The following is a 23886-nucleotide window of genomic DNA, read 5'->3' as shown; positions in this document are numbered from 1 at the left end:
TTTGACTATCCCACCTTTCATCCAACACACATTCACAGAACTAGCACCATTACATCCCATGAGAATGAGAGGCCCTTCCTCTAACCCCAGCCAAGTCAGATTTGTTTCCTCTCTGACAGGGTCTCATCAATCTTTTTGACAAAGTGCCTCCCAGACACTTCTCGATAATTAATGTATTGAGCAGAGCAGGGAGCACTCAGTCATCCCAACATGACGTGTCAGCTCAATAGAAGGCCTCCGCCATCTTTACCAGGCCCCCTTGGTTGCTTCATTCATCAGTATACAATGATGTAGAGAGTGAACATTTAAGGGTATCACAGAGCAAAAGGACACTGACAAAAATAGAAGGAAAAGTTTGAGCTATAAGAGCTTTGCAGAAGCCATCCTAAGTCACATTCAGGGAAACTTGTATTTTCAACATAGGTGGGAGTTATTTTGCTGATTTATGGCCTTAATTGACTTTGAAAGTATTTTTGGTGAGTTTTCTCTGTCGTACAATGTTGGCATTTGCCGCTGATGAAATCATTTCTTCTATGATGTAAAATTTTCATTATTTATTGAACATCATAATGAAATAATTGTGTTAGCTCTGGATAGTGTATTTGAATTCAGTTGGAAAAACAAAACTGTAGTATGACAGGCACAGGCAACTACCGGGAAGAAGCAGTTTAATCCAAGATGGAGTGCACAGTGTATCCTCTCATCTCATTACCTAACTATCATAATAAGGTGTGACCTTTGATGTCAGAATGTCACCTTCATTAAGATGTATGGATGCCCTACAGTTATGAGAACAGCAAGGGAACGCATTAACTTCTCAGGCCACACATTTTCACCTCCACAGCTCAATCAAATCCCCAAGGACAATAGGAACACATAATATTGACTTCGTGTTCTTCCTTCACATATGCTAGGTTTAATTTTACTACAATACTATGAAAAGACAATAAAAGCAATGTATTCTCTTTTGGGACAGTGACAAAACACAAACTGACTTTCTTTATCTTTCGTGATCTTTTATTGACCAGTCAGATGAGCCAAGAAACACTGCGAAGACACAGGATGTGAAGCCACATGAAATCTGTACAGGATAGTCAAATGTTAGTTACACTTACAGAGTTACTGAAAACTGTGTGAAGAAAATCAAAATCAGCTGTAGTCAACCCTCATCTCCCTCATCTCATCTCATCTGGAATCTTTTCCACAGGTTGTGGCATGGCCTGAGCAAACATTTCAACATAATTAGGAAAAGATTATGGCCTCATCTATCCAAACGTTCAGATTTGAGCCAAGCAGCCTCTTACCATTAATGTTTATCTATGAAAATACTTAAAATATGTTCATTACAATATCCAATTTTAGGTGTAAATAATTAACAAAAACATCAGTTGCAGCAACTGTCTGATTTTTATATTTAAAATTGCTCTCTTTTTATTAATTACGTTTTCCAAAAAGAGCTGAGGTGTTATGTTAAAGAAATGGGAAAATGTTTAATTTTGGAGTTTGGACAATACTATGGTGAAAAGCCCCGAAACGTGAAGAAATCCAAAAAACAGAATAAATTAGGCAAATGCATCATGTTATTCACAGGACTTACAGGACTAAACCATCACACTGTGTGCTGAAAGAATATAACATTTACATTATTGCACTAAAACACTGACTGTCACGATAGCAAAACAGCATTAAGCCCTGTTTAATGCGCTTCAATCACCTTTCCCGTAGAAGGTTTTAACTAGGACCTACACTGCTGGGTCCCTTCTACAGCGTCAATACGACAGCAGACTAGTATGTTACAAAATGTCTGATAAAACATTGTATGGCATTGATAGTCATATATTTTCACTTGGAAGTTGGTGTAGCTTACAAATAAACCTACAACATAAAGAAAAAGCCAAAAAAGGAGGAAAGAGCTACACACAGAAGCCAGTTTGGTGAGCGGACAGAAACAAAAGCTTTGGAGATATTTGTGTAATGCTGATTAGAATTAGTCACACTGACTTACACAACCCTCCAAACCCTGACCAAAATTTTTCTTTTTTTTTTTATCAAGTGTGGCAGACTGACCCTATAAGGTTGCATCAGATTGTTTCTCTCAAACATTTTTGCAGTCAACATTTCCATGTAGGACCCTAGAAAACAAACCTGGACATTTATTTTAATGGTATCTTGGTATGAGTTGTTTAATACAGGTTGAAAGATACAGGAGTGCATTTGTCTGTTAAAAATGGCCTGATCCCATTGTCTTCCTGTGCCGTGATTTAAAACATCATTTTTTCAGCCACTGCTTTTGCTGAATGTCTAATTTGGCGCTAAAATGGCACAGGGTTCAAATATTATTTGTCTTGATGCTTCCTACCAGTGTCTCGAATCCACCAACTCTGGTCTCAAACTCAGTTTTTTTAGTGTCTCATAGCCGACCACCATGACGATGGCAGTGGGTGTGGAGGAAATGATGCGTGCCGACAGTCCTTTGGTCAATCCCCAGAAGCCCTCCCCTTTGATGAGCTGCCTGAATGTCTCAATAACTGAGCTCCTCCCTTCAACCTAAACAAATCACATGAAGTACATGTTTTCTTATTTGGGGCAGCAAACTAGTATCACAGTTTTGTAGCCTGAGATAATATTGGCTGATTTTACATAGTCTGTAAAATATCTTCACTGAGTCAGTAACATAAATACACAAGTAGGGCAACCAGAAATTTGTTGCCAAAAAAACAAAAAGATTTTAATCAGTTAAAATTGTGACTTGGCCATACCCATTTTACTTTTTTGACCAAGTCATTCATCTTCAGCTTGGCTAACCCTTGGCCCTTAGAAACACCCCTTTATAGACTCAGCTTAATAAGATCACCTAAATCTCCGGAATCATGACTATTACATTGAAAAAATAGCTGAATAGAATAACATTTATTGAAATTAAATTGCTGTTATGTATTAACATTAGTTTCTCAGGTTGCCGACCCTTGCCCTAATACATATAGAAAAATTAGAGTAACTTCAGACCTTACTGAAACTTTAAAAAAACATATTAAGTTACATTTACTCTATCAACAACTAAAACTTCTTTTACTTGACATAATGGACTACACATTTACATGAAAGCAAATACATTTGTTTATACGTTATGTCCTATAAAATAGATGGCGTTCATCTTTACGATGCTGGAAATGTTCTCAATCTGGATTTTTGTTCTGTATCCTCCATTCATCATGGCAGCCCTAAATGACCAAAAAGCTAAATGGTGGTTACCTGTACTCTGGCTCTAACCACATCCATTGGGTTAGTGACAGTTGAGGCAGTGGCAGCAGCTAGAGGTCCAGCCATGGCTTGCAGAATCAGATGAGGGCAGTCACTGGGAGCCAGATTTGAGAGCTTCTCTGTAGAATGTAACACATACAGACACTTTATTAAAAACATGGCATGGACAGCTGGAATTAATTCTCACTACAGAGGTACAAAAACCGCGGGAACATATATTGGTAATGGAAAAACCAAGTTCATTTTTGGAGACAGTGTAGTTCTTCCTTGTGCTTCACAAAAGAAGAGCTTCCAGTTGCTTACCAGCATAAAAGTGATAGAAAGGCCACCACACGGCACTGTTTGGGATGTACGTGAGTAACGAGGCCACGTATCCCCTGTAGAAGCCCCGGAAACCGTCAGCTGCAAAAATCTGGGACATAATATTCCTGGTTTGGCCAAACACTCTTTTGGGCTTCCCACTGTCTGTTTTTGAGTTGAGCCGAAAACGGGCAAGGTGCTCCCCTTGGCCTTGCATCATCAGCTGCTGAGAGACAACATCTATGGGAACGGTGATGCTCTGAGCAACCAAAGAGGCAGAGCCGCCCGCCACCAACGACTTAACTGTATTGTTCTCAGAATACTGGGCGACATACTTCCTCACCAGCTCGTAAGTGGTTATGTAGGCCTGGCCTGAGATGAGTGTGAAGGTGTTGACCATGAAGCCGCGGTACAGGCCTCGTACACCCTCTGTCCGCAGGATCTTGAAGAAGGCATCAAAGGTGCCGCTGTATAGTGATTTACCCCGCTGGACCTGCAGCCGAGTGCGGATAAGTGTGGCCGGGTAGACAGTGGCCCGGATAGTCATTGTCATGAACACCCCAAAAGAGTAGAACTTCCTCTTGTCGAGGTCTTCCCACTCAATGATCTGGATGTTCCTTTTCTGCTGCATCCTGCCGGCTGTAGGTACCCCCTCATCAGACTGATTCCTGCCTGACATCATAAGCATCAACAGCGTTCATTATTCGCAGTGTAAATCGTAGTTTCACATATAAATTATATAGAAATTGAAAAAGAAAATAAGCTTTTGGACACTGATGGGTGTGGGATGAAAACAAGTTATTGAAATGTCTTAAATGACATCGTGATCTCCATGATTGAAGAGCATCCATCGTCGACAAGCAATAGTTTGAATTTATGTAGTTGGTGTTGGTGTAATTGATGAGAGGGGAGTGGCATCTCATAATCAGCATTGTTTCTAATCTTATTTTATTTGACTTCATGTTGTAATAAAATGTGCCAGTAAAAACTCGAAAGGCTGTTTGAGCAGACGGAACTTAGATATGATTTTTCTTAGCTTCCTAAAAACATCTTGATAACAAAGATGACAGACCACATCACTTTGCCGTCCTCTTTGCTGTGAAAACTTTTTTTTTATAACCTTACCCTGCCAGCATCAACTGTTACTTTTACTTGAGCAACGGGATTTTTACTCAGGGTTTTTCATAAAAGAGTCGCTTTTCTGGCCATCCCACCGTGAAATATCACCTGACCGGTTTACACTGAGCCCAGTGACAACAGTATCAGAGGACATCGTGTTCCCGAGCCAGTGTAAGGTCAATGACAGCTACAGCACTGTTTCCCTCTGAACTACTATCACATGTTAAACCATGACCAAAATAAATGCAACAACCACGAAAGGACCGATGGATCAAATATACCGGTTGTCATTTGCTTGATATGCTAGTTTCGTGTGCTAGCTTACAGTGAGCTAGCTCATAGTTGCACAGCGTTAGCGCCGATGAAAACACTGACCTCTCCGGACAGATATTTCTTCCAGAGTCAAGTTCTTAGTGTTGTTCGGCTTGGAAACCGCATTTCGACAGCTGGGTAAAATATAAAACCTAAACTATCTTCGCCAATTAGCTGCAACACTGGTTAAGCAACGATTTAGCTTCCACCTAGCTGTCGAGTTACTGTCAGGTATCTTCCTGCTCCCATTCAAACACCATACGACTCAATCAGCCAATCACACACATGCTGTCTTCACGGCTCATCTTTTACTCCGTAATTAGAACAAGCTGAGGCACAGTTAAGAGGGCCACGTTATGACTCGGCTGTGCGCCGGGGACAGTCTGGGTCATTTGGAGCTGTTAGTAGAGAGCTGGACGAACTGACCTGCTGGACAAAACAGATAAAGTCTGTGCAGTGGGGTGATGGGAGACATGATTGCTCTTCCGTGTAACAGGAAAACTGTTCACTCTGACCTACCTGTATTTCAGTATCTCAGGGAGAATTTGGTTTTCCAGGTGTCATTGAACTGCACACAGTAATACGGAAGGGGACCGGTCCTCCACCGGACAGATGGCGCTGCCGAGCGATGACGTCACGGCAGCAGCATCCGGTCCGTGCGAGGGAACACCAAACTGAAAGTACCGGAACTCCGAGCCTGGACCAAAGGAGGCTAACCTAGACCAGTTCACCTAAGGTAATGCGTCATTACTCTACGATATGTATCAGCTCTGTTTTTTTTATTTAGCCGTCACTATAATGTTTTTGTTGAGTTTGTGTCGGTCCAGTTAGAGGAGTTTGATTGGAGCTAGCTAATGAACATGCTAGCGAATTAGCATGCTCGGATATTGCAGATTCATTCTGTCGAGCAGCAGCTAGCTCGCTGTCATACACCAACAAACAGAGGAGTGCCAACAAATGTGTGCAAAAACACTCTCTGAGGCTGGATTCGAGGTTTATTCTTGTAAAAGAAAGGCTCACAAGTCTAAGTTTGTCTTGTTTGGTTGTTTTTTTTAATCTATATTTGTCTTGAAAAAGTTTTAGATGAGAAATCAAAGTGCTTATACCCAGGGAAATTAGAAAAACACTAGGAAATATTCTGCAACTTTCCATCAGTGTTTTGTTACTACCACCTCATCTCCAACAGCCTTTTTTTTATATATATATATATATATATATATATATATTTTGCAGGATACTTACCGAGAAGAGAAAAAATGGTAGGTAGATTTCATTATTGCAAATTTCCCCACTGACTGACAATTAAAGGATTTTCTTATAATCTGCACAAATCACTTAATTTTTCAAAACTTTTCTGTCCTTTTATGGGTTTTTTCTTTATTGTTTAGTCACGCAGATATGATTCCCGAACGACCATATTTTCTCCTGAAGGTAAGTTTTGTTGTTGCCTTTGTTTTATTGTTAGTACTTACCAAATCTTTTCACATGTCCTTGACTTCATTTGAACAATTTTATACCGCTGTTATTAGGCAAGGAAATTCAATATAATTCTTTCTGTTGTCTTTACAGGACGCCTGTATCAGGTGGAATACGCCATGGAAGCAATCGGTCATGCTGGAACATGTCTGGGGATTCTAGCAAATGATGGAGTGCTATTAGCAGCAGAGAGACGCAACATCCACAAGCTGCTTGATGAGGTTTTCTTCTCTGAGAAGATTTATAAGCTCAATGAGTGAGTGGAAATAACTGTGACAGACTGTAAAGGCAGCAATTACTTGGTGTCTTTTAGAAAAATAGACACCTCAGTATTCCTAATGTGATACTTGTGGGATCCTTCTCATGTTGTTGTTGTTCTCATGTTTTTAGAGACATGGCATGCAGTGTTGCTGGGATCACATCAGATGCCAATGTACTTACAAATGAACTGCGGCTAATTGCGCAGAGGTAAGACGAACAAATACTTACCAACCATCTACATTTGAAGTCTGTCTTTTGTACCTCTTTGGATATTCTAGGTCTGATTATTAATATCGGATCTAACTAAATGTAACAAATAAATTCTTTCCTTGAGTGAGAACGGTCAACAATGAAATATATTCTTTCAACTTCTATCAAAGAAATGAACAAAGGACTTTGGAACAAGACAGTGGATATGCATATGCAGAAACACAGGATTTGTTGACAGAACTTTTTGTATATTTTGCTGTTACTACATTGCAAGCATTGTCATTGCCAGTTGTTTACTAGGTTGGTAGCAATAGAAGCATTGTAAGTTCAACAACCAGCTTGGCGACCTCCAGTGGTGAAACAGAAGCCTAATGTAGACTTTTGTGTCTACATCAGTGGTTCCCAACCTTTTCCAACTCAGGGCCTACTTTTAAGTCTCAAAAATGTTTGCAGCCCACCTCCGACCCCATAAATATACAGACCATATAATGCGTTCTCACAGCACTTTTTTATTGAAGACTGAACTGAATACAGGAGAAATATGATGGAAACTCCACAGTCACTCACACCGCATCTGTAACATGTCGCAACTCCTTCAGTATCACAGTTGTCAAAGAGCTGTGCACACACACGCGCACACGTACATCAATCATTCAATGAGCTGTCCAACAGCACTACACAAATATCAGAAATGGGCGGTCCGTAACAGGCTAATTAATAAATGATTCATAAATAACGTATCCTTCAACAATGGAGAAATGCATATAAGAATTTGACATCGAATATAAGAAAATCCTAACCCTAACAGAATATTATCAAAGATAAATAAGTCAAGTGCAGTGCGGTCCTGCTGCAAAGTGGTCCAGCCGATAACAATAAAAAGTTCCTATCTCTTGTTGTCACATGTATAATACTTGAAGGAAAAACAAAACAAAATAATGAAAATAATATTTAAACATGTTTCAGATCCATTGAAACATAACATAGATTTAACATTTAAAACATAAATCTGTATATTTTTATATTTATATAATTATAAAAATCACGCATTTCTTGATCCCCCACAAAAATCATGCTTTTTTGGAAATGATTTGCCGGCCCGCAGTTTGGGAATCACTGCTCTACATGTTCCTTTACTGAAGCCAGCATATTTATCTCATCAAATTAAACTCATCATCCTGCATTTCAAGCAAGAGGAATATCAGAAAATGTAAAAAAAAAAAAAAATTGCTAATTTTGCAATTAAGAGGTTAAAAATAAATCAGACTTGTGAAATATATATATATATATAAGTCAACACATTCACATTTTTACTTTGTATTTATCACCTTCCCCACACTCTGTTAACCACTTTTACATTTTCTTCAGATATTTATTGCAGTACCAAGAGCCAATACCCTGCGAGCAGTTGGTGACAGCCCTGTGTGACATCAAGCAAGCCTACACACAGTTTGGAGGTATGATGCACAGTTACTCTGATACTGAAATATTATTGAAAAATGCAGATGAATGAATGATGTGGTATAAAAATACAGATAGATTTTGGCATTGTGTAACTGCTGTGGGGATTGTCTATAAAGGGAAGAGGCCCTTTGGTGTTTCCCTGCTGTACATGGGTTGGGACAAACACTACGGTTTCCAGCTGTACCAAAGTGACCCCAGTGGCAACTATGGAGGCTGGAAGGCAACCTGCATTGGCAACAACAGCGCTGTGAGTCTGCGATGACGTGGTTATTGAGAATCAGTGAGATGATCTCAACAGACCACACATTTCATGCTGTTAATTGGATTTAATTGAGTATGTGAACAACATTTTATAGGAGTTCTTATAGTCTTCCTGAAAGTATAAATATAATGAAATTGTTCACATACCTAATATTAAGTCATGCAGTTATTGATGTAGTATAAGAATCTCTGTTTCACAGCAAATGCAACAATGGATGATGCAAAAACGAAGCATTTCTAATATTTGAAATTTTATTGGTAATGCTGAGTTGTCAGTTTAACTATGAGACACAAATTGAATCACATTACAGTTGCACTGTGTTCTGCTTTATAATGTTTGATGTGTTGACTTCACAACCTCAGGCTGCAGTGTCAATGTTGAAGCAGGACTATAAAGAGGGAGAGATGACTCTCTCCTCTGCTCTGGCTTTGGCCGTCAAAGTCCTCAATAAAACAATGGACGTCAGCAAACTCTCAGCAGAGAAAGGTAAGGTTGTGCAACACTCTCACGGAGTTGATCTTTTTTGCACTGATGCACATTGTGTTAATGCAGTCCACAGCTTTACAGTAGTTGTAACTAGGGGCAGCCGTCCACATCAAATATGTAACGTACTGTATACTGTATACTTGGTCAAGCGGTTAGAGTATATCCAGCCAGGGGCCTCTGCTGCTGGTCATTCTCCCCTGGTCAGCTTCTCTGCCAGTCACTGACTGAAATGAAGGCACAAAAGCCCAAAAATAAAATCTTAAAATGGCATACTTACGACTTACAAACTATTTTACTAAATGTATAATCAGAACTCTTTTCATTCAGAAAGTTGTACACATCACAAAAACAGTGTAGCTATTTAGCTAAATAAGTAATTCAATGACAATCCTTGGTATTTGTCGGATGCCTTGTTGCCACAGTGCTTTGAGATCACATGATTGAAGTATCGGTTTTAAATGGTAAATGATATCACAATAACACATGATCACATTTACCATTTTAGTGGAGATTGCTACCCTGACACGGGAAGATGGGAAAACAAAAATCAAAGTGCTTAAACAGAAGGAGGTGGAGGAGCTCATCAAGAGACATGAGGCTGAAGAGGCCAAGGCTGAAAAGGACAAAAAGGAGAAGGAGCAGAAGGAGAGCGATAAATGAGCAAATACATTTTTTCCACATGTCACCAAATTCTGCACTGTCTTGTCTTTTACATTAAAAATGAGGAAACTGATGGTGGTGCTTTTTCTTTTCTTTTTTTTTTTTCTTTTTTTTTTCTCATTGTCTCAAAATGAAGGATAATTTAGAGGAAAACTGCTTACCATCATTTTGGCCTATTTTCAGTACGAATACATGCAATAGAGTTTTTTGCCACTTGATGGTGGTATAAGTCATGAGCAGGGTAGGGCACATTACCTTCAACAAGTAGTTATAGTAAATAAATAAGTTACAGCATTATAAAATTAACAGAATAGCAACTATTGTGCTGGAATTTTTTTCTTAATACATCTGTTGTTAAAAAAAATCTTCAATTTATTCAATCATTAGAAGTAATTAGTATGAGTGTTAAACGTATTAAGCATTAAAAAAAAAAACAATCACAAACTATATCTTAATTTCAGGGCAGTAGTGGATGGGATCCAGTCGGTGAGGCAGAAATACGTAAGACCACAGCTGTCTATTTAGAATCACTGACGTAAAGACAAACTCTCAAAAACTACGCTATTTTGCTATTTACATAACATTTTTGGGATTGGTTTTGATGAGGGTGATCGACGTGTTTAACATAAGTTTTCTTCATATTTTAACAATCATCAGCTCTGGAAAGACAGATTTAACATCATGTGGTGAATTGTGCTGAATCAAAGAGCAGGTGGTGAATGTGACAGTGAATAAGTGTCTGTTTTATCAGTAATGGGCACTCAGTTGCTATGTAGGTGGCCATGCCCAGATTGAAAACAGCTGTTATTGCTCTAGTTCACATTCTGTGATGACATTGCCGTGGCCAGATTGAACGTGTGCAATTTTATTGTGGCTTCTTTTTATTGCACGTTGTAGTTGAGACAGTCTCGTCCTGAGGCATCTATTTTTGCTACCTGTGCTGCATTGTTAAAGTTTTGCGTTTCACGTTAAGATGGATGATGACCTCTTTACAATATGTAGAAACAATCCTAAAGAAAAACACAATTCTTGCTGTGTGTTTTCCCAAGTGATGCAGCAAACAGCTGGACAGAGGATGCTTATTAACCGCACACAGAGACCCACATCGCACAACATCATAGCCACCAAAATATAAGAATTAAATACACATACATGTCCCCTCATCAGTGAACTAAAGCTATCTCCACCTGAAAAAGTAATTCTGTTGAAATAATAATGTCCTTTTTTTTTATTGAAATCTTATATTGGACTTTGTTGGCCAAAGACAGTCAAATGTTATTCGCTGAGCACAATGATTTCCTGAATCTGTCTTTGAATATCCATCATGTATACTTTAAACATAATAGTAGAACATGAACTCCCCCTCAATTTGTTCAAGCCCCACCATTCCCAGAAACCATGTTGCAGAATTGATCACCATGTGGCTTCCAAATTGTTCACATTTTTAATGCAAATGCAAGGTTTCTAGTAGTATGATTATAATAGTCACACGTACATGTGGATTTTCCCTTTTGTCCACGTTTCAGAAAGCCTGAATTGACTGATTTGCTCAGCAATTAATTGGTTAATAATGACTAAAACAACTAGTCGGATGGATTCACAAAAATATGGATTTGTGGTCATGTTAACACTGACTGTATAAGTAAAACAATGAATGTTGGGGCTCCAGAAACAAATACTTTTCATAATCAAGCAAAGGTTTTTTGAAATTAAATGAGGAAATGGGGGATATTCTGCCTTCTATTGTGATGTCTTAAAACATCTGTTTTGTTCATTCTGCCATTCCTAAATCCAGAAATATTTAGTTTAATTTGATACAAGACAGACAAAAATAATCATCACATTTCAAGAAGCCAAATTAGGAGAAGGATCTGTGCTTTAAAGAACCCCTCAATAATCTTTTAATCACTAAAAATTGGGGATAATTTTTCATTTTCTATCAATAGCTCTGTTAACACGCAGGCCCAAGCAACACATTAGCCTGAGAGAGATAATATTAACAGTCAGCTTGGCAAGAAACTCTATTTCAAAATAAAAGACATTAAGAAATTAACTCGAGATAACACTCCATCAAGAGCTTTTGAGACCTAATATGGGGAAAAAAACACCTGATCAATATTTGCTGTTAAAAGATCAATGACAAAGTGGCCACTCAGAACAATCAACAGAATGTGTTACCAAACACTGGACAATATACAAAACCAGACAGTTTTCAGTAACACCTCATTTTAAGTCCCCATATTTAGCATTTCTACACAGTAAGTATGATTGAATTGATTGATAGAAATTAATATGAATGTTTATTAATGGCTATTTGCCCCTTCTCTGTTTTATCTCTGTTTTTCGGTTACCAATTTTCTTCCATTTGTTTTCTTTTAGTAAAGAATAATCGTGTTAATTGTGTTGTGTGAACGGCACATAAAATCAAATGCATTTTTGTAAACAACTTTAATTCCTCACTTGGACACCCACAAGCGGAGGCTGGTCCCGTTTAACGTGAAGCATTCCTCACTTTTCCTTGCCAAGTTCTATTAGCCAACTGCAAGTGACATTGTCCCATTAAAGATTCAGATATTGAGATGCATCTAAGATAAAGACTGCTGCAATGAAAACTTCTTTTTATCTGACTTCAGCCTTTTGGTTAGGGTCTTACATGGGCTTAAGCTGTAAATCAGCAGCACTAATTCATTTAAAGGCCAGACGCAGTGAGGTCATTGTGTTCACATGAGCTTTCACATTGCTGAGTGGGAGGAACTTGGCATCTGAACAACTGGAGCCACTTGCAGGCCTCCCCTCCTGAGGCCGAGCCTAAAGCAGAGAATGAGAGATGCCAAGGCCCTGAGTGCCCATCTTTACTGTTTTCTAAATCTGGTAAATGTTGTGTGCATTGTGTAAGTAATGTCTTTGCCCTAAATTTCATTCTGACACTCATATTATTTAATGCAAAACTATCTCTTCGGGATTGCTGAGACTTTTGCCGACTCACTTATCCTGCAGGACAACAGTGGGATATTGGGATGACCAATATCCCGCCCACCAATGTTCACTATGATGAGGCTGGCAGGGAGAGCAGGGCAATCTGCTGCAGTGTAAACAAAGTCCCAGAAAAGCACTGGAATGTCTCTTAAGTGGGAGCTGGAGTACGAGGTCAATTGGAGGCCAAGGCAGGTGGTATACATCAGAATCAAGGCTGACATCTCAGCATTAATTTGTCCAAACAAGGGGCAGGCGGTGTGTTATCCTGCTAGCACTGAAGGCGGAACAGCAGGAGGAGATAGGGGAGGAAGGAAGCGTGAAAGAGAGAAAAGGAGGACGATGAGAGGCTGAAGTAGACAAAAACAAGGGGGAGTTTCTCTAACATGCAGACATCTTCCCAGCTCCATCTCCGCCCTGCAGAGAAGGAACAGCAGTTAGCATAGAAGACTAAACATGACCTGAGACTTGTTGCCATTTCAGTGAGCTCGTGTCTTCTAACCACATTTCACCAGCCCAGCCCGAGAGACAGTTGAGAAGACAGAAGATTCACACTTTATGCCGTGTTAGACACCAGTCAGAAAATCTTTTCATTAGCTGTTGCTGCAGCCGCAGCAAAAAACAAAACATTCAATTTCTTCACATTTAAACATTACACGCTCTTGAGGTCGTTTTGTGTCTCCTTAAATTCTGCTTTCAGTGTAATTTTGTAGGTGAACCATAACACCCCTGGACATCATGGACCCATTCAGTAGATGTATGAACCAAGAAAACAAATTGAAAATCACAGATAGAAGCATATACAAATTTATACATTGATATTAGTACAATACAAAATACCATTGACGGCCACCACTGCCGATGCAGCCCACGACCTGCACTACAAGCAGAAAGCCCCTTTCCCTCCACAACTATCAGTATCCCTCACTGCGCCAAAACATGTGGAAACTGTATCAAATGCATGGTGACAAATACGGAAATGAACATTTATCATACTATTTTTTTATATAGTTTTACTTTGGGACAGTAGTTCCTGGGAGTTATGGGGATTGTGAAATAATCTCTGTCATCTCTGATGCAGGCCGATAATGATCTTATTGTTCTGAAACACCATCTGAACAACATCCACACTGAAGCTCTGTGGATAGCGGCCATAATAACAGACCTGCGTTGATATCGGGTTGTTGATATTATTAAAAGAGAGTAATGTTAATTTATGAACTATAACTGCACATCAGCTAAAAATTGAGTTGAAAAAAAAAAAAAAAACCCAAAACAAAACAGCAAAATCACAAAGTGACCTTGATCTCCTCCACACAAACACCTGCAGTCAGAAGGCAACACACATGGACAGGAGGGAGGGTCTTGATTGCATTGCTTTTCATCATTGCCTCTCTTACTGACTGTACCACTAAGCATCAAGCTCCTATTTGAATCCAAGGCCACTCACCGATGCGTGAAATCCTGACCTTACTGGGAATCAGGAATTAAATAATCTTCTCATCCATGCCAGTAATTTTGTGAGCAGCTTGCACATCTTTGAGATTACAGAGTCGCTGCTCGCCACCAGATCAAGACAGTTCACCATAAATGGAGCCAGAATGGGAGTAAACAATAATTACAAGCCGGAGGCGTGCGGCAGATATTACCTATTATGGAAAGGTATATGAAGCTATTGTTCTGCAACGTAATAGCAAGTGTTGTGGTGCAGTAATTTATGCCAGTATTGTTAGATTTTCTTCCCGGGGGGGCGGCGGGGGGGCATAGGAATTTTACACAGCCTTGAAATTATATCACTGTCAAATATCCTGTAACGTTGAACTGCTTTAACCTCTCCAAAACGACTTACTGCCCATGCTGGCTTGTGGGAAGAGAAAAAAAAAAAAAAAGCATGTCTAGCTTGTACATTTCTTTTCTGACCTGATTGGACAAAACCTTAGGTCAAGTTAATATCAAGTTGTGCATCAACTTGATATCTATAATTTCCAAAAAAGACATTTCAATGACATAAGTTGTATTTCTACCAAACATGGAAGACTCAGTTTGTTGATGATGATTGTTAGTGGTTCTTTATTTGAAACTGTATTCTGTTTATGCAGGCTCTTCTCATAGTTCAAATGCTGGAAACTACAGCGACAAACTACAAATCAGGCATTCGCGTTATGCTTGCCTGTATAAAGAGGCAATTGAGTGGTAAAAGCAGGAATGGAAGTTTCACTGTTGGGCTCTTAATCCGCTTTCCTTTTCAACCTCTGTCAAATGGTGATTTGCTCATTTCTAGACATTAAAAAAAAACTTTACAACACATTCATGCCTGGAGAGAGCAATTATCACACACTCAGAGAGTCACAGCTGGGATTTTGGACATCATAAAGTTGGATTTAGCTTTTATTGTCCACCTCTATATCCTTCGCACATTCTGTGATGCAGATTGGATTTGGATAAAACTATCATGAGTTTGTTAACATGGACATTTGTTTCTGTTTACAATCAGAGTTTCAAGTACACTGATTATGTGTTGGGAATAGAAATATCACATCTTGATTTGAGAAACCCCAAAATAAGAACCCAACTCCAGACAAAATGTTCCCAATAGAAACCGCAATAATGGCAGTATAATAGCCGACACAGCTTCTGTTTCCCATTTGCAATGATCAGTAACACAACAGAACAGTTACATATAAATTTCATTGTTTATTGACATTTATTTTGCAAAGTAAAATGTTTAATATAATTCTCATTTACAAACATGTTGCTTGACTTGCAATCAGAAAAAGTGTTGAGTTCACTATTGTAAAAAATTCATTCATTCATTCATTCTTCTTCTACCACTTATCTGTTTCCAGGTCGCTGTGAGTGCTGGAGCCAATCCCAGCTCACTCTGGGTCACCAGTCCATCACAGGGCCAACACACAGAGACACACAGAGACCAACAACCACTCACACTCAGACCTGATTAACCCAAACACGATGTCTTTGGACGGTGGGAGGAAACCCACGCTGGCACGGTGAGTACATGCAAACTCTGCACAGAAAGGTCCCAGGCCGGGGAATCAAACTCATTTCATTCTTGTGCCCTCCTGTAGAAATTATAATAGAAAAGAAAAAAAACACTCAACTATCAGCAATCAAAATCAGCAAGTTCTCCAAATCAAATGACCATTTAAATGTCTCTAGCAGCAGGAGGTGCAGAAACAGGAGCCAGACCTCTGTCATCATAGTTCCAACAATTGCCATTTAATATTATGGAGCAGTTGCAACGTCCCCTGACTTCCTCTTTTGTTCCCATCACATGGCTGCTAGGTTACCTAACATTGAAACATAACCAGATGTTTGCACGGATAATCTCATGTATGTGCTTTCTTGTTGACAAGCTAAGTGTCAACAAAACTGATGCAAGGACATTTTCACAGTCCAAAGTGATGAATCAACTTTAGACCTTCTTGGAGCGTGGGGAAATTAAACCGCCATGTGGAATAGATAAGACGTAAACCCAAGTCTCTAGTTTTAATGTCAGGTTAAGACTAGTTGAACGACAACTTGAAAAAACACCAATGGTTCTTCCCGCCGTTTTATTTGCTGCCGTGATTGATTTGAGTATGTAAAGCTTTCACCCTTCATGACAGAAATGTAGCTGACATGCTACACATATATTTTATATATTTTCCATAAATGATCTAATATATCAATACACATTCAATCATTTCCTTCAATGGATTGTGGAATGTGTTAAATTACATTTACATCCAGCATGTTGTGGGATCTAACGCTTAACCTGTACGTGCCGACTTTCACCATTTATGGTGCATATGAATTTTAATGAAAGAGAGCTACTACGTACCGTACCTTTAAAAAGTTACATGATATACATTATATACAATGCCGCATTGTGACATTGCCCATTAAATGTGGAATCTGTAAGATGTGCTTTTGCTACACTGCCAGCACGAGGATTAACTGCTTTTGACCCTCCAGTCTATACAACATGTTTAGAGTTCAGCATCAGACTTCATTCCCCTACTTGCCAAGAGTTGTCTGTTGCAAAGAGGCGATGCGTTGAAGCTTTGGTCAAATGTGATTTATTGTAATTTATTGTTGCTCCTTTGTACTCTGTGATTACAGACTTCTCTCGTAGAAAAGTGAAATTAAAAAGAAAATGTACTCACCTCATCAGCCCAGGCCTTCACTACTTTAGATGATTTGATTGGACCAGTTGACGTATTACATTGGCTTATAAGAAAGACATTTGGAGAGTAATGTCAAATCAAATTAAGGAGGAGCCAGTAAACCAGTAAGAAATAAAAATTTTGGTTCTCGCTGTATTCTCTAACAAGGCAAATGTGTGACATCTATGCTGATTCAACTAAAGACACATCGGCGAACACAGTGACTCCAGTCTTTTCTTTAATGGAGTGAAGTCAGATATTCTTGGCAGGTGTTCGTTCTTCTCTTTATTATCTTTCTTCTCCTTGTGACCTCAGTCACCTTGACCTGCCCAACTGCAGCTGGCCACACTGGCTACATGAGTTACTCTCAATGGGCCTTTTGTTTCCCTTTATCAACTCCACTGAAACAATGCTCTGATTTATTAAATATGATAAACACTGTAACCCCCCCTCCACCACCACCACTCCACTCCAACATGCATGTGCTCAGATAACAATAATTTCATATTAGTTATTCAAAGAAGAAGAAGAAGAATGTTTAATCTGCCTAAGTAAATAAAAGATAAATAAATTGCCTCAGAAGTATGATGGGAAATGGAAAGAAAATCTGTCGGTCAGAAAAGATTTTTGTCCAAGCTTAAATTGCAGTTAAATTCTTAATACCTTTAATTAGTCTGAACAATTTTTTTTTTTAAATTGCAGAATATAAAAATGTTCTGGTGTTCCTTCAAATGTGAAGATTTATCTCCTGAGGACAGCTGTTGCCATAAATGTCAATGACGTTGCAAGATTTCAGAAAAGTTGTCAAAGTTGGAAAAGTTTCGGCCCACACCTACATCCATTGTCTCAACTGGAACATCTTCCATTGCCCCCTTTAGATAAAACACCCCCAGAAACTCAGTCTGTTACATTTTTGATAAGAGATGAGTCCCGAAAACAGCAGGCGGCAACTAAATTATGCAACCGTCCGCATCCTCTTAGGGGCAAAAGTAGAGTTGGGCTGAGTTGTCAAAGGGAACGAGCCATGACAGGCCTTTGCATGGGGGGTTGGTGCTGAGCATGCATTATGAATGGGGCTAAGTACGCTTCGGATGGAGGAGCTGAGTGGAGGTGACGGAGGGCAACAGGATAGTGCCAACCTATTGGCTGCCTGTGGGTAATGCACTTCACTTTACCCCCCAAAATATTCCCTCTCACTCAGTGACCCCATTACAGCCCCCACTTTTCAAACAGCACCTACCACAGCCTGAAAACATCCACCTGAACTACAGGAGCTCCATTTCCCAAATAAAAATTGTACAGTCACTTTGCATCACCAAGAGTGCAGTGGATAGCTGCTTGACTGTAGCAGACGCCACTTTCTGGAAGTGAGGTGGATTTTTAAAATGATTCATACATGTTCTTCACATAACTCTCACTGAAGTTCTGGGCAACAGTGGAGGGTGACTGAACTTTAATCATATCCATAAATCTTGGACATTTAACCAGTCCTGAAACTCTCGAAAGACATAAGTGCTAAAGGGATTCAGCCTGAGGTGCTTTTTTTTTTCCATTGGCAAGAGAATCGCAGAACCAGACTGAAAACTTTCAGAGTGATTTTCATTTCAAAGCTTCTGTACAAAGCTCTCCTTAGAAAGCCCAATATGAAAAATAATAGCACAGCTTTAGAACCATGGCAACAAATAGATAAAAGCTAAAAAAAAAAAAATTTGTTATGTCTATTAAATTAAAGTGCTTTTCTTAGTATATCCTAACTTGTAGTATTCAAATCTGCCCAAAATGGGTTGGAGTTATTTGACAATAAAAGTCAAATGAATTGAATAGCAGGTCAAATACTGACTTCACATTCCTTCTTACTTACTTCACTTACTGTGTGAGAGGATGTATGTGCTCATGATTCACCTGGATTACATGGATTACATTAAAATTGCTCCCTCTCTCTCTCTCTCTCTCTCTCTCTCTCTCTCTCTCTCTCTCTCTCTCTCTCTCTCTCTCTCTCTCTCTCTCGCCGGCTCTTTCTGTCTATGTCTGAAACTTCCTACATTAATATTTAGATTTATTAGATTAATGACAGTTCTGTTCTGTTATTATAGGATCTTCAGCCCTCTTTTCACATATTCTTAACATGCAGCTCAGTTGTGTTTAGACGATAGTGACTGGCTGATAAAGACAAAAACCAGAATAGCAGGTTTTTATGGATCTCCTCACAACTTTCAGTTTTCAAATTAGGATAAAAGCAAACATTATATTGTGCTTTGAAACAATGTTTTGAAACTCTGAACAGAGAGAGAACGGTGAAGTGCCACTGAAACATAGATAAAAAATAAATTAATTAAAGAGGCCTTAAGATGCAAAGTCAATAAAGCGTAAATTCAACTACTACAGGCTTGGCATAGAAAAAGAAGGTTTTGGTTTGGGATTATCTGAAAGTGGCGCTTTGTGACAGCAGAGTGACAGACAAGATGTACTGATGCTATGCTTCAATAAACTGTATTAACTTTCAAAATGGCTGCCACCCACATCCACTTCCTGTCCAAAACGTCCCATGATCCTCCAGCTCTCCTCATGCAGCCAGACTGGGAAATCCCAATGGACTTGTGCACTGCTCAGCCGAGCCTCCTGACCAAGTTTAATATTTGATGAAATTAGTTCTGCTCACTGCTCCTGCGCTTTTACTTCTGCTGAATGCCCTCAACACTAAATTGCATCCTGAATATTCCTTTTTACTTAATGGTTGGTATGTTGCACTTGTAATGAGTGACAATTCAAAGGTATTTGCAAAGAAAAAAAAATCCCAGCTTTAGAAAATATTGATTTTGAGAGGAAGAGGAAGCCCCTAACCTTTGAAAATGTGTCTGCTTCTCCAAATATATCAAATAAGACAATCAACCAGAAACTTCCACTCACGTTTGCCCCAAATGGTCCTTAGCAAACTCAACTTATTGAGTATTGTAAATAAAGCAACAAAAATAAGCATACTCTGTCTCCTTCTTCAAGTTTCAACCAAACCAACCAAACAAAAATCATCTTTGAGTTTTAGCCAAGTGCTGTGAGTGCACATGATCAGAAAAAAAGATCTAAATGTTTTAGTTAGTGGGCAGAACTCATGTTAAAGATATATTTTATAGTTAGTCACATTCCGAAAACATTAAATACATTGGACATTTGGCAAATGTGTTCTGTGGGACTGCAGGTTTGCTCATTATTAGTATCATTATGCTAATGGAAAACTAAAATGTCAGTGGCGTCACACTATGAGACCTGTATCTTCTCTAGGAGGCATGGCTGCTGGCTGAGTTGTTGTTGTTTTGGGTGCTCTTCGGTGAGCTCAAAAATTTCCAACTGGATCAACTTAGAGGAATTTTGTGTGGAAAACGTATCATATTGGAATTAAAATGTCTTTAAAAATCTGATTTATAAGATGAGTAGAATAGAATTTTGACAGTGTCTGGACTACATGTCCCTGTGTTTGTGTATAGAAAAGAAACTCACTGAACTGGTAAAAATAGCTCCTCTTAAAGGAATGTTTAGATCTGAAAGCTCTGCGGCAGAAATATGAGGAAGAGCAAAGATTTTTTCATTTCATCCCACTGTACTGGATCCAGGAATAATGAACACGTCATCTGTTTGTCACTACGCCGCAATAAATCAGAGGTGTCACAGTCTAAACTCGGGCTTCAGGATGAGCAAGTGGCCTAAAAGTCTGCTGTTTATTTGGAACGGACTGATTTAGTGGGACTGAACTACGTCCTGCTGCTATTAACTGCCTTGTTATTGTCCATTAGACGAGAGCCATGCCTCGGGTCTGTGGATCAGAGTGGGAACAGGAGAATGTGTGTTTAACGTGTTTGGATTTGAAGCAAGTGATTGATGCTCCAGGAGATTTGCCTGCCGTCACAACCAAAGGTCTTCCTGCTCTGAGACTGCTATCTATCTATCTATCCATCTCCATTTCACTTTGAAATACCAATGTTTGTCACCCTCGACTGCAACACACAGGTCATTTGTCCTCCCTCCCCTGACACAACCTTTAGGAGCTTAAAATACAGATGGCTCTGACTGAATCATGCAGTTAAGGTTGTGGAATCGAGCTCACCAACAAAAGAAAACAAAAAATTCATCGTAGAGGGAACAGGAGTAGTTTGAACCCTGTGATGATACTGGATGGAGCTACAGGTCATCTCAAAGGTTGAATATGGGGTTAATAAGTTTACCAGAAAAAGCTAAGCCTATTTCAGCTCCTCTGACATGCAGTCTATATTTTTCTCTGATTTTTTTTTTTTTACATCACAGGTCACAGTTCACAGTGATTTGTTGAATCTTTAATATTCTCTCCGCTGTTGCCTCATCCCCTCACAACACCAAAATAGCATGATGTAGCTCTCAGCGAGCGCCGGTGGCAGACAGAGGCATGTCAGTCTGTCGTCACGGTGCTCTGAAAGGCTTTTATATTCCGACTGTATAAAGCCTTTGTATGAAAAAAAAAAAAAAAAACATACAGATGATGTGTTTGTGTGGAAAAGAAGTAGATGTGGTTTTAAGCCATGTTTAGTGCAGTTAACTTTTAATGTCCACAGAAAGTTCTCAGAAATGTAACTCTGTTGTGGGGAACATAAGGGAAACTAATTTTAGGAAAAGACAAAACACTTAAGCACAGTGGCTGAAGTCTACAGCATGACACACATCAGCGTCACATAAACATAATGACTGATGGCCTCAAACAGTATTTGTGTTGATAAAAGCAAAGATAAACACTCCGCTAATCTAATAAATGGAAGTGACCACAGCTCATTTAAAGAATTCCCCATGAGAAATAATATCAAGCAGCACCAGTGATTGTTATTGTTCAACTCAATCCACGTCAGATGCATTCGGTTTCACTTGGAGGTGGTGGTGGAGGTTTACATGTGAAAATTGAGCTTTTCAGTGTAGTTCATTAGGGCTCACACCATTACAGCAGTGGATGATTGCTGTGTTTACAAGGCAGAAGTTTACATACCAGAGATGCTGCCCAAAAGCAGAACATGTCCATGTTTTGTTTTTTTTTTCATACAACGGGGCCAAACTTTAAACGTGCTGCAGTACATGGTCTGCCTGGTTTAGGTGACTGATGCATCAGTTATCTCTGTTACCTAAAGACCGTCTTCTCTAACCCTAACCCAGCACTGGTTGAATCTACAGGCGACGGGACACTGCTCCTATTACTGTGAATAACGGATACTGAAACAACTGCTGATATAATATCATAGAGCATAAAGATTAACGTGTCCTTTTCAAACTTTTAAGGTGCATTTTCATGCATTTATTTACACAAGAGGACGCAACAGAGCGGGTCAGCTAAACATGTCTGTCCTGCAGTTCCTCCAGGATCAGTTTCAGGTTTTGATTATCAGTTTGTTATTTTGCTGCATGCTCCAACTTGTTTACAGATTTTATCAAGAGTTTAGCAGCGAGCCAAGACACACAATTAAACAAGTGATATTTTTGGTACACTTTGGTACACTTTGAAATGTTGCTATTTTCTAATTGCACTTGCTTGTATGAATGTCACATATGTCTGCAATGTCTGCTATGGCAAGTGTTTTGAACAATCTCTAAAATAATGACTGGCAACAGTTTAGCCCTGACAAAATACTTTCTTTGGGCCCTCTAGTGGTTTTAAAACACATGGTTGAGTGAACATACTATGCCAAAACAGAAGTTGAAAAATAAGTGGTTTCAAAGTTCACTGTACTCTGAATTGGAGTGGAGAATAGTATTATATAAGTATTGGAAATCTGAATTTATCTTAAAGTGCTTAGTGAAAGTGATCTGACTCTTACAGAGTCAAAAAAAAAAAAAAAAAGCATTGGAAAGCATATTTGTTTTCCAAGTATATTTTCAAAAACTTTAAATGTTTTACAAGACATCCTTTTTTTGTTTACACCTTCTATGGACAAGAAATGTTATTTTACCCAATAATCTTTAGTATAATCTAGAGAGCAGATAGCATGTTGTGTTTTCTGCCTTACAGTTGCACAACACACAAACATCCCCCTAGTTAATTATCCTCTTTTCCATCCTCTTTTGCATCTTTATCTTGTTTTCCTGTCTTTTCCCACCCACTTCATGTCCCCCTGAGAAGCTGGCAGCAGACCTCCAGATCCCAGCTAGCTGGGAATCTGCTGCCCTTTTAGTTTAAATAGCATAACCCTTTGTGTCCCATATTCCACACACAAACAGGAAGTAGCTGACCTTACTGCTTGGGGAGGATGTCGTGAACGTTTACTTTTTCAGTCTTGCATTCTGCACCACCTCCAAAATATGACAAAAATCATCTGGTATCTTGTGTTCACTTAGTTCTTACTCACTTAAATATCCAGAAATTACGACTTCTGGCTCTGCTTTTAGGAATGAGATTCACACAAGAAGGTTTATGTATGTTTTTCCCATGTTAAGGGAAACCTCGGAGGAGTTTCTTTTTCTCTGAAGTTTCACTTCATGAGAAAATTACAGTTTAAATGGTCCCAGTGGATTGGGGATTTTTTTTTCTCCAGCATTTAGTTTTGCTGGGAATGTACAGAGTGGGAGTTATTCACTGTAATAGGAAATAATTAAGTCTATTTCAGCAAGTTGTAAAATCAAGAATAAGATCATCTCTGCTCATCTCGTCTTTTCTCCAAGATCCTCCAAAAACATGTGTGAGAAAGACAAGGACAGCAACTGACTGCCAACAAAAGAGAGAGAGAGAGAGAGAGAGAGAGAAAGGATTTGTTTTTATTTCAAACAAACAATATGTAACACACAATCTCACAGTAGTTTCCCCCAATCTGGCAAATCTTTTGGAACATTTTTTAGCTCATAGTTTTGTTTTCTGCTTTGTATGAAACAATAAACACAGTCACTGCTGGCAATGACTTTGTTGTCATTGAAGAAAAACATAACAGCCCTGAGATC

The 23886-nt window shown here is 39.0% G+C and overlaps 2 protein-coding genes across 2 annotated transcripts; one reads left to right on the top strand and one right to left on the bottom strand.

The window, feature by feature from the left end:
* Nucleotides 1-749: 749 nt before the first annotated feature.
* Nucleotides 750-5235, bottom strand: slc25a44b (solute carrier family 25 member 44b). Its single transcript, XM_029498389.1, has 4 exons — nt 5056-5235; nt 3565-4233; nt 3253-3380; nt 750-2547 (listed from the first exon to the last, which is right to left on the bottom strand). The coding sequence occupies exons 2-4, from the start codon at nt 4190-4192 to the stop codon at nt 2356-2358; spliced, it is 948 nt and encodes a 315-aa protein (XP_029354249.1). The 5' UTR covers nt 4193-4233; nt 5056-5235; the 3' UTR covers nt 750-2355.
* Nucleotides 5236-5624: 389 nt separating this feature from the next.
* Nucleotides 5625-9884, top strand: LOC115040812 (proteasome subunit alpha type-4-like). The gene is made up of 9 exons (XM_029497860.1): nt 5625-5728; nt 6226-6251; nt 6381-6423; nt 6562-6724; nt 6859-6936; nt 8308-8396; nt 8520-8650; nt 9028-9151; nt 9657-9884. Exons 2-9 carry the CDS (start codon nt 6249-6251, stop codon nt 9809-9811), a joined length of 786 nt encoding a protein of 261 aa, XP_029353720.1. The 5' UTR covers nt 5625-5728; nt 6226-6248; the 3' UTR covers nt 9812-9884.
* The last annotated feature ends 14002 nt before the right edge of the window (nt 9885-23886 follow it).

Source organism: Echeneis naucrates, chromosome 3 (genome assembly GCF_900963305.1).
Source record: "Echeneis naucrates chromosome 3, fEcheNa1.1, whole genome shotgun sequence".
Lineage (NCBI taxonomy): Eukaryota > Metazoa > Chordata > Actinopteri > Carangiformes > Echeneidae > Echeneis > Echeneis naucrates.
This window is presented reverse-complemented; position numbering and strand designations above follow the sequence as displayed.